An 11,321-nucleotide genomic window follows, 5' to 3' on the forward strand; every position below is an offset into this window, starting at 1 on the left:
AGATGCTGTTCAACAAATCCCTAAATATGCCAAGTTTTTGAAAGAAATTTGTACAAATAGAAGGCGTTTTAGGGATAATGAGGTTGTGAATTTGGGAAGGAATGTGTCAAGCTTGATTAAGAAGCATATTGAAATACCACGAAAATGCAAAGATCCAGGTATGTTTTCTGTTCCATGTGTTATTGGAAATTCAAAGTTTGACAATGCCATGCTAGATTTAGGGGCTTCCATAAATGTAATGCCTTTATCAGTGTTTACTTCTCTATCTCTGGGACCTCTTAAGACTACTGGTGTGGTCATTCAACTGGCCAACCGTAGCACAGTTAACCCTGCAGGTGTGCTTGAGGACGTTCTTGTCCAAGTAGACAAATTAATTTTTCCTGCAGATTTTTATATCTTGGACATGAAGGATGATGAAGGAATCAGTCCAACAACTATTATCTTGGGAAGACCCTTCATGATGACAGCACGAACCAAGATAGATGTGCATGCAGGATCATTGACAATGGAGATAGGAGACGACTCAGGGTTACTTTAGCCCTATCTACCTTCTTGAATACTACTTGGCAATACTGAAGTTGCCTTGAAAAGTAGTATTAATTTGATAGCTTCAACGACAGCCTATCAGTAATCGATTACAGCGTATCTGTAATCGATTACAGAAGCCCAATACTGCCTTCCCACCCCTGCCTTACCCATGTTCCTTCATGCTGTGTCAACGAAGGCAGAGTAGTTAGGTCCACCCCATACGTGGGGAGCGACTCAGTAATAAGAGGGGACCAGCCACGAACTTTCGGTACACGTGCATAGTAATCGATTACAGCGTATCTGTAATCGATTACACAAGCCCAATACTCCCTTCCCACCCCTGCCTTACCCAGTTCCTTCATGCAGTCATCAAAACACAATGTTGGGGCCAGCCTAATCATGTCCCATTCCCTTATGACTGCATCCACACATACAGGTTTCCAAGACAAACACCAACCAGGTCATGCTGTGTCAACGAAGGCAGAGTAGTTAGGTCCACCCCATACGTGGGGAGCAACTCAATAATAACAGGGTACCACCAACGAACTTTCGGTACACGTCAATAGTAATCGATTACAGCGTATCTGTAATCGATTACACAAGCCCATACTCCCTTCCCACCCCTGCCTTACCCAGTTCCTTCATGCAGTCATCAAAACACAATGTTGGGGCCAGCCTAATCATGTCCCATTCCCTTATGACTGCATCCACACATACAGGTTTCCAAGACAAACACCAACCAGGTCATGCTGTGTCAACGAAGGCAGAGTAGTTAGGTCCACCCCATACGTGGGGAGCAACTCAATAATAACAGGGTACCACCAACGAACTTTCGGTACACGTCAAAAGTAATCGATTACAGCGTATCTGTAATCGATTACACAAGCCCAATACTCCCTTCCCACCCCTGCCTAACCCAGTTCCTTCATGCTGTGTCAACGATGGCAGAGTAGTTAGGTCCACCCCATACGTGGGGAGCAACTCATTACTGCATTCCCACCCCTGCCTTCTGTTACGTGCCTGACCACGTAACTTGCCTCGTACTGTGAACGAACGAACGTAAATGAATAAAACTCTTTATTATTAGAATTCTGGTAATCACGAAACACGAACAATGACTGGGAGCAGGGTCTCCTTCAGTCGCACGAGAGCATAACCTCTCTAATAATATTCCAATAAACAAAAACATACCCTAAGCTCTAGCTGCCTCCCTTATTAATACTAATCACTCCTTCCAGAAAAGGCAGGAAACAATAGTAATTGCCTATTTATTATAATTATGTGGAAAGAATCATTCTATCCTTATCTACTATCTTAATTACTGTAACGCCAAGCTGAACGTCCCGCGACAACTTCCGCTCGCCAGCTAGACGCTCGCTGTCGTTCCCCCTTCGTTCAGGACGGTCGTCCTCACCCAGGACGCTCGTCCTTACTTAGGACGCTCGTCCTCACTCAGTACGCTCGTCCTCGCCCCTCGCGTCGTCCACTTGCTCAGGACGTTCGTCCCCGTTGTGGTCGTTCATGACGCTCGTCCTTTCTCTTCGTGGCCTCGTTCGCTCCGCCTCGCCTCGCTGAAGACGTTCGTCCTCACCCCCCGTTATCTGCAGCTCAGAACGCTCGTTCGCTAACATACGCTAAAAACAAACACAACGAAAATGAATATTACCAATACTTCACCTGTATTCATTATTACTAGAACAAGTTCACATGTACATAGATCCAAGTAATACACTTTCAATAGTATAATTGTCTACAATGTATATTGTTTTACTACTGATGAAGAATCTAAACGAAGGACACATTTCTAATCCTATAGTAATCCAAAATGATGCAGCGTCTCCAATCTTCGCGCGTTGTCCTCGTCCAGGATCCAGTCACATATATACTTTTTCCTAAACGCAGCCAACTCTTCCTGAAATGAACATATTGGAATTCATAACCAATGTCAACGGTCTAATAATGTAATATTGACAAATTCATAATATAACATACATTTGTATAATCGGGCATGCTTTTCCCATCATATTTGTCCTCTCCATCCCAGATTTCAATAGCTTTCATCATGATTACACCACAATCGTATCTGTTCAAATTCAAAAAGACATGCATTAATTTTGTCAATGGAATGACAACATTTTTTAACACATGGGTCAAATATAATTACGTGTTTGGTTGGACTGGGATGTTGGCTTTCTCAACTAACAAAGGACACTTAGTCTCTTCAAGTTTATCCGTCAACAAACCCCAAAGGCGTTGAATATTTTGAGCCTGTTTGGTTAAAATAACGAAAACACTTTGTTTAAACTAAGTACGATTTAAGAAGTAATTTTCCAAACAACTTTTTAATCAAGGTAAACTTACAATGCTTCTATCAATCCGACAACGTCCTTTGATACCATTGGCAAGTGAGTCTATGACATAAAACTGAAAAGTGCAGACCTTCAGTGCATAACACCACCAATGACCATCACTTACAATTGGGATGAACACCTACACATTGTTTGGAATATGTCAAAATAGTAACCCACATTAAAAAACAAGGATCTGCTTACAAAGTACATCTTACTCACCCAATCAGCAGACAATAAGGCCTCAACTCGAACCAGATCATATCGAAAATATGGCTGGTAGTCAAGAAGTTGCCACACATGTTGATTGACTGGTCTTTTCCTATAGTCGTGCAGGACATGGGTCTTCAATATCAAATAAAAACATCATTAAACAACCATGTCAATGTTAAATTCTAGGCTACCAAAAACCAACAACACCTACTTAAACCATTTACCCCAAACATAGGACTGAATACAATCCTCTTTATGACTCCAGTCAACCTTTTTTCAAAGTACATGAACATTGTTGCTGCAAAAATTAAAGCCTGCACAACAATTAACAACTTCAACATGAAATTTATGAACTTTCTAAATTGAATGACAACAGTAATTCAAGTCAACTGTATAATTACCATGTTGTCTACACATTGCCTTGGCCCTAAAGAGCTACATTCACTTGTGCTCAACAGTTGATACATAATTTCAGAGACGTACCTGAAAAAACAACATCATTAATTCACCTACGAATATCATTCACCATAAATTCAACTACCGATAACAACAACTTATAAAAAATCAATGTGTTCTAACCTCCGTGGAATGTCTCTTCGCGTAACTGCGTGGTACAACTTGTCGAAATCCACGACTGTTTTTGGATCACCAACAAAAGAACACAAAGCCAGTACATTCAACGGTTGTACATCCACTTCTCCTTCACCATCATCAACACCGTCGCCAACGTCAACGACAACTATTGGATGGTCAGCGGCGACTCCTTCTTCTTCTACAACCATGGTACAAGCTGGTTCTTCATCTGCACGTTCTTGATTTTCTTCATGTATAGGTTCTTCATTTTCTTCATGTCCAGCTTCTTCATGTCCAGGTTCTTCATGTCCAGGTTGATCTTCATGTTTTTCATATGCAGGTTGTTCATGAAATGAAGGAGATTGTCCCACCTTTTGATACTTCACACGATCAGCAAGTAGCTTCCTAACAGCTGCAATTTCATCTCTGACTTTTCTTATCCTGGCATTGTTTGTTCTCAGTTTTTCCAAAGTGGATAATAGCCAATTTTCATCATATTCATCTTCAGCTACTTTTTCTTCTACTTTTTCTTCACGGTTGGAACCTTCAGGCCTCAATCCCTCATCCAAATTGAAAGCACGACGTATGATGGGATTTAAACAATCATTCTCACTGAGGTACCAATCAAATTGTACCTTTGACAATGACAATAAATATACAACAATCACATAACAACAGCAAAAATCATTAAAACATAACAACATCACTTCATAACAAAGTTACTTACCTCGGCAGTCTTAAACATAACATCTATTTTTTTTGTTGTATAATTTAACGAAGAAAATCGCCTAACGCGCGGAAATTCCTTGGCAGATTCATCATCATGCAAACCAAGACGTTCATACGCCCAAAGCTACAGTTAAAACAATGAAACTAATCACAACAGTTATTACTATGGATTCAATTAATGCAACAAACAACCAATATAAATCATACCTGCAAAACAACAGCATTCCCACTTATGCTCAATGAATCAGCAATCGATCCAGAAAGTAGTTTCTTATTACATCTATTTAGACTATCTACAAGATATCTATGTACAGCACTACTCCAATCATAACTAGACAAACTGTCTAAGTCATCTAAGACTGAACAAGGCATGTTGGACACATATCGTGCCTTCCTGGGAAAAAAAAACACCACAAAACAAACTAATACATACAGGCGACACACCCCATCTACCTCACTATCATCATTACCTACAAGCACATTGAACATATCTATGAGGTCTTTCAATTTCGTACATTTTGAGTTAAAGGATTCACCAACTTTACCCACAACTGATTCATCAAAAGGAACTTCCAAACCCCCAACTCCTAACCCTAAAGTCATGAACACATCCTGCACATTGAAAGGCACCAGATGTTGGCTAACTCTAAACGATTGATGGTGGGGAACCCATCGACGAACCATCTTTTTCAACAATTTTAGGTTCACCTCTAAAGGATCTCCAATTTCTAAACACCACTTAAACGGAGTTTGTGAAATGCGCATCTTATGTGTCGCTGCCAGTAAGGAGTTCATGTTGGCAATGTACGATGTATGTATCCAAGCTCGAAGGCGCCACTATAAAACAAGTCAAAATTATAACAGTCAAATTGCTTCTCCAAAACAACAAAGAAAACATTCCTGTTTATTGTCTACTTACATTGTTATTAGAGGATTCCATTTTCAACTCTAAAAATAGCGTCTGTCAAATATTCACCTACAATAGGAAAGGCTGATCAACTTACTATTACTCAAACTCCTTCCAAAACGCAAGTACACATACCATGGAGTAAGGAATCCTGAACTCAGCTTTAAAACATACATTTTTCAATCAAACTTACAATAAACGGGAAAACCAATGGCGGACATACATAAATGGCGAAAGGAATAAATGGGAAAACAGGGGTTCGCAATGAAAAAACCGTCGTTCTGCAAGGTTCAATAAAACGAAAACGAACAAGGGCATATAAAATACCTTGCGATTAACACTCACCCCAACCCTCCAACGAACAACGGCGACGTTAAAAAACCGCTCCTTTGAAGAAAATGACAACGCTTGCCCCTTCAACACACTTCCTCCCAACACTTCAATGGTGGACGGAGACAGAGGACTTCAATGCCGGACTTCAATACTTCCAAACACGATTTCGCTGGCGTGCACAAACTTCAGAGTGGACGCAAAGTTTCGGACAAACTTCAGAGTGGACGCAGAGTTTCGGACTTCTTTTGGTGGAAGGCTTCGTTTTCGAATGGGAAAATGTTTAGAGAGAGTGTCCGGAATTGTAAGGGCGCCAATGACTCATTCCGAAACTACCCTCCAAAGCACGTTATTTACTTTTCAAATCTCCAATTAAAACAGCAAATCACACAACGACACGTGTCGTTGTTAATTTGTTGTCAAATGGGCGTTGTCGAACAAACATTTTCCCTTCATTTTACCTCTCTTTCTTTTCTCCTTAAGGTCACGCCACTCACTTTCCTGCTCTAATAACAACTATCTCTCACTTTCCCACTAAAATCTACGATCCGGGCTTCATTCTTCAGTGAACAAAGTTTCGGACTTTGTGGGATTCGGCTTGTTCCACTGCTCTCAAGGGCAAGGTCGCAGTGTGTCCTGCCGTTGTCTGCGGCGCGGCGCCGCTGGTGGTCATACTGAAAAGAGTTCGAGGTATTGAGTGCGACTCCATTTGGTTTCCGATTTCCTTAATAAATTTGAGTCGCGTGTCTTGAACATTCTCCGGCGTATCCTCCGGTGTGCCAAAGAACTGGACCTTATCATCTCCGGCATGTCCGAGTGTATGACCGCGTCCGACGCCATCATCCATCACACCCCTTCTTCATCTCATGCAATTAACACATACGATGTATTTGTGAGCTTTCGTGGTGAAGACACGCGCAACAACTTCACTAGTTCTTTCTTTGGAGCTCTCCGTCGAGAAGGCATTGATGCCTTCAAAGATGACGAATATCTCAAAAAAGGTGAATCCATAGCACCCGAGCTGCTGCAAGCCATTCAAGGCTCTCGAGTTTTCGTTGTTGTCTTCTCAAAGAACTATGCTTTCTCCACTTGGTGCTTACGTGAACTGTCAGAGATACTTAACTGCGTTAATACTTCAACAAGACGTGTTTTACCTATATTTTACGATGTTGATCCTTCGGTGGTGCGCAAACAGAGTGGATGTTATGAGAAAGCATTTGCAGAACACAAAAATAGATTCAGAGAGGATAAGGTGAAGACGGAGGAAGCTCAAAGATGGAGAGAAGCTCTCACACAAGTGGCCAATCTCTCCGGTTGGGATATCCGAAATAAGTGAGTACTCTTCTCTCTCAATTCAATAATTAGTAACCTGGACATGATAGAAGTATCAATTGATTTGATGACAAATCTAGCTTTATTGATATTTGGAAGTGCTTCACAAAAATTAAACTGCGGTTGCCTATATATACGGTATTCTGCATCTTTTTAACTAGTTTTGCTCATAGGCTAATCACAATATCTTATAGCTTTCTACGACTTTCTTTATGCTAATTATGATTTGTCTTATGTCATTATCTAAAAACAGAGGTTCAGGAGGAAACCTGCACATTGAGTACAAATATATACTAGTTTAATAATAATAATAGTTTGACGGTTAAAATTTTTTACGTCATTATTTTATCCTAAAAATGTATATACTCTTTTCATGTTGTGTTGCGTGATGTTTTGCATTCATTTCATTTAAATTTTCAGGCCACAAGATGAACAGATTAAAGAAATTGTTCAAACCATAATAAATATTTTGGGACCAAATATTTTAAATCTTCCAAGGGATGAACTAGTTGGAATAGAGTCTCGAGTTCAAAACTTAAGAAATATTTTGCGTTTTGATCTCCTTAATGATGTTCGAGTTGTCGGAATAAGTGGAATGGGTGGCATAGGAAAGACAACTCTTGTTCGGGCTTTATATGAAAGAATTTGTCGTCAATATAATTATCGTTGTTTTATTGATGATGTAAGCCAAATATATCGAGATTCTAATTCGTTAGGCATACAAAAGCATTTAATTTCTCAGTGTCTGAATGAGAAAAATCTAGAGATTTGCAATGTTATTGAGGGAACATGTTTGGTGAGGTCCAGACTGAACAATGCAAGGGCACTTATAGTTCTTGACAACGTTGATCAAGTTCAACAACTGAGGATATTTAGTGGAAACAGAGTCAATTTGTTGCGAGAATGCTTAGGTGGAGGAAGCAGAATCATCATAGTTTCTAGGGATCAACAAATATTGAAGATCCATGGAGTGGATGATATTTATCAAGTTCAACCGTTGAATTGGGAAGATGCTATCCAACTATTTTATAGAAATGCTTTCATCAAAGGTAATTATATTTTGAGCGATTATGAAAAGTTGGCACCTAAGATACTATCACATGTTGAAGGCCATCCCTTGGCAATTGAAGTAATTGGATCATCTTTGGTTGGCCGAAGTTTGTCACAATGGAAAAGTGTATTGGCTGCGCTAAAAGAAAATAAAAGTAAAAATATTATGGATATTTTGCGCATAAGTTATATTCAACTGGATGAAAAAGACCAACAAACATTTTTGGATATTGCTTGCTTCTTCAATTCTTATTATGATGAAGATGCGAAGGAAATTCTAGATTTCCGTGGATTTCATCCTGAAGATAGCATAGAAGTGCTCAAAGATAAATCACTCATTACCGAAGATCCCTATGGATTCATACATATGCATAGCTTGCTAGTGGATTTGGGCAGGTGTATTGTTAGGGAAGAATCACCCAAAGAGCCTATAAAGTGGAGTAGGTTGTGGGCACTCAAAGATCTCCATGATGCTATGTCAGAGAACGAGGTAAAGTTAAATGTTTGATTATAAATTTTAGATTGCAATTATTTTAGAATTTAAATACTTCAAAACATACATCTAACAATGTGCGATGTTATAGGCAACTCGAAACCTTGAAGCAATAGTTTGTAATTCTAACTGGGAGTGGGATAATGCTGAAATCCCAGGTATGTAAACGTTGTATTGTGACAAGAAATTCCTCTGTTTTATTGAATGAGAAACTGGCTAATATATAGCCTCACCTAAGGTTAAAGAACTGAAAAGAAAAAACTGTCCACGCATGTAACCTGCAACTTCCTAATATTATCATAGACTATTCAACAATTACAAAACTGCTCCTAAATTTACGGAATCATGCAACTGATTTACAGATGAAACCATCAAGGCAGATGGTCTATCAAAAATTAAACACCTGAAATTGCTTTATGTTGGGGACGTGGAGTTTTCGGGAAGTCTCAGTCATCTTTCGAATGAACTAGGGTATCTTATTTGGAAGAGATATCCGTTTGAGTGTTTGCCTCAAAGTTTTCAGCCACACAAACTGGTTGAGTTAATCCTGAGTGGGGACAGTATTCAACGACTGTGGGAAGGCACAAAGGTAGTGTAAATTAATTTTTTTATTTGTACTTCTTTTAAAAATAAACAAAATAAATGACAAACTTTTTATTTTTAATTCCTTTATTCTTTGATTAATTTATGGAAAAAAAGAAATTAAAGAAAACCCAAGTGTCACTATTAATTTTGTTTTTTTTTTGCCAATCTCTGTAGCCGTTACCCAATTTGAAGCGTCTGGATCTCTCTTTTTGCAAAAGTTTAGTTGAGATGCCCGATGTAGCAGAGGCCCTAAATCTTGAAAGGATAAATCTTGAAGGATGCATACAGCTCGAAAAACTCAATCCATCGATTCAGAGTCTGAGAAAGCTTGTTCTTTTGAATTTGAGAAACTGCATAAAACTAGTAATCTTACCCAATACTATATTGGGCCTGAATTCTCTTAAATGTCTGGATGTCCGTGATTGTTCAATAGATAGTAAATGCTTACTAGATGAGGCAAGGAACGCAGAGCACTTGATCAGCTGTTTGTCGCCCTCCTCTCTTTTCCCTTGTTTGCGTGAACTCGATCTAAGCTTCTGTAACTTAGTTAAAATTCCTGAGGACATTGGAAAGTTACATTGCTTAGAAAGACTAAGTTTAGAGGGAAACAATTTTGTTGAATTGCCTAACCTCAAGGACCTTTTCAGACTGTATTTTTTAAACTTAGGGCATTGCAAGCGATTGAAATACTTGCCTGATCTCCCTTTACAAACTGTCCTGCCCTCAGAACCTTTCATACTGCCGAGATTACCATCTTCAAAATTTGATTCACTTGATTTTTGGAATGACGATGAGGTAAGTGATTATCAAAGTGCAGGATTAATCATTTTCAGCTGCCCAGGATTAGTTGAGATTGAACAGTGCATGAGAAAGAGTTTTTCATGGACAATACAAATTCTTAAGGTGTGGATGCTCTTTCCTTCCTCTTGCCTTTGAATTTTTGATTATTTATTTTTGTCTAGAGAACAACTACTAACGAATAACTCTGCTAGTACCAGGCGACCTACTCCATGCCATTCTTTGGAAGTATTATGCCTGGAAGTCAAATACCGAGTTGGTTCAACAATGAGGGTGTGAAGGTGGAGAAAGATGTTCTAACCATTGGTCCATCTCCCGATCCGCACGACGATAATTTGCTTGGTGTTTTGTATTGTGTAATATTTCGTCTAGACAATGAAACCAAAGTGAAATATTCAAGAACAAAAAAATTTCGAAACAAACAAATTCCAACGGATTTTAGAAGAGATCTAGTCATTGACCAGTCAGATCACATGTTGATACACTATATTGAATGTTCTGTGCAGCCCGGATTTCGTATAAATGGTTTTCAGCTCCATGACGAATGGAGGTGGAATTTCGAAATGTTGGGTTATGAGAATGTTGGGTTATGAGAATGTTGTTCAGGCGGATGTGAAGAAATGTAAGTATCGCTGGGTAAATGAACAAGACCTAATTGACTTTGATTCAGATTTGACATCTCGGAAGCGCAAGTTTTCCTTATTTGAAGAAAACGGTTAGCATCAAAGTGAAGAATTGAAGCCTTTATTGAATGTGGAATGTGGAAGTATGATTTGCTACCATCTAACCAGGGAGAGGCACAATAGAAGCAGAAGCAGCACTGCATTCAAATTCCCCTTGAATAGGCACAATTCTTCTCTCTTCTCAAGATATAGTATTGTTTATTGTAAAATCTACTCGTTTAAAAATTAACAAGGTGAGACCATATTCTTATGGTCTCTCCTTACACGATACATTCGATTACTCTTTTTTTTCATTTTGAATTCACATGAACTTCAGGGACTTAATCGTGACAGATTTTAAGTGTAACTCATGGGGTACTTTAATATTACTGTGTGAGACCCTTAATAATTAGCATAAATTAATTCTGTCATATCACCATTAATGCACACCACAATCCATGTTTATCTCATTTAAAACCCATTTCCAAATCTGATAAACCCCTCTGCTCTGCACTGAAACCGAACCACAATCATTTCTCTGCAACATTAAAAACGCACCAATCTTTGCATGCAAGCACACCACGTGTCACGAGAGAGACTTCCAAATCAGAGTTTGGTGTGCAGGTGGCAGCCTGGGACACGTTCGTCCAAACGAACGTTAGTTTAACAAAACCAGAAATTTCGAAAACTCTCTCTCACTTGCACGCACTCATCTTCAACCTCTGAACTCACCTCTTCATCTTCTCCAACTTCTCTCTAGAAATCCTGAAACT

The 11,321-nt window shown here is 39.1% G+C and overlaps 1 protein-coding gene and 1 long non-coding RNA gene across 3 annotated transcripts; one reads left to right on the forward strand and one right to left on the reverse strand.

Annotated features, from left to right (window-relative positions):
• Positions 1–2,539: 2,539 nt before the first annotated feature.
• LOC148196524 (uncharacterized) lies at positions 2,540–3,019 on the reverse strand. Its single transcript, XR_015780811.1, has 3 exons — positions 2,890–3,019; positions 2,693–2,796; positions 2,540–2,611 (listed from the first exon to the last, which is right to left on the reverse strand). It is a non-coding gene; the product is annotated as an uncharacterized LOC148196524 (long non-coding RNA).
• Positions 3,020–6,086: 3,067 nt separating this feature from the next.
• LOC148196525 (disease resistance protein Roq1-like) lies at positions 6,087–10,866 on the forward strand. 2 transcript variants are annotated; one of them, XM_088094435.1, is made up of 7 exons: positions 6,088–6,960; positions 7,381–8,500; positions 8,595–8,661; positions 8,866–9,092; positions 9,263–9,991; positions 10,087–10,402; positions 10,437–10,865. In XM_088094435.1, exons 1-7 carry the CDS (start codon positions 6,437–6,439, stop codon positions 10,604–10,606), a joined length of 3,153 nt encoding a protein of 1,050 aa, XP_087950561.1. In that variant the 5' UTR covers positions 6,088–6,436; the 3' UTR covers positions 10,607–10,865. The 2 variants fall into 2 exon arrangements, with proteins under 2 accessions (XP_087950560.1, XP_087950561.1); XM_088094434.1 differs by having other exon boundaries at positions 6,087–6,960; positions 10,081–10,866.
• The last annotated feature ends 455 nt before the right edge of the window (positions 10,867–11,321 follow it).

The sequence above is a fragment of the Vigna umbellata genome, chromosome 7 (assembly GCF_029865625.1).
Source record: "Vigna umbellata cultivar VRB3 chromosome 7, Vumbellata_1.0, whole genome shotgun sequence".
NCBI classification, from domain to species: Eukaryota; Viridiplantae; Streptophyta; class Magnoliopsida; order Fabales; family Fabaceae; genus Vigna; species Vigna umbellata.

Excerpts from the sequence above, each read along its gene's own strand:
- LOC148196525 (XM_088094435.1), top strand. The coding sequence starts at position 6,437 with ATGTCCGAGTGTATGACCGCGTCCGACGCCATCATCCATCACACCCCT. Across the intron at positions 6,961-7,380 it reads GGTTGGGATATCCGAAATAA|GCCACAAGATGAACAGATTA; the intron begins GTGAGTACTCTT and ends TTAAATTTTCAG. Across the intron at positions 8,662-8,865 it reads GGATAATGCTGAAATCCCAG|ATGAAACCATCAAGGCAGAT; the intron begins GTATGTAAACGT and ends ACTGATTTACAG.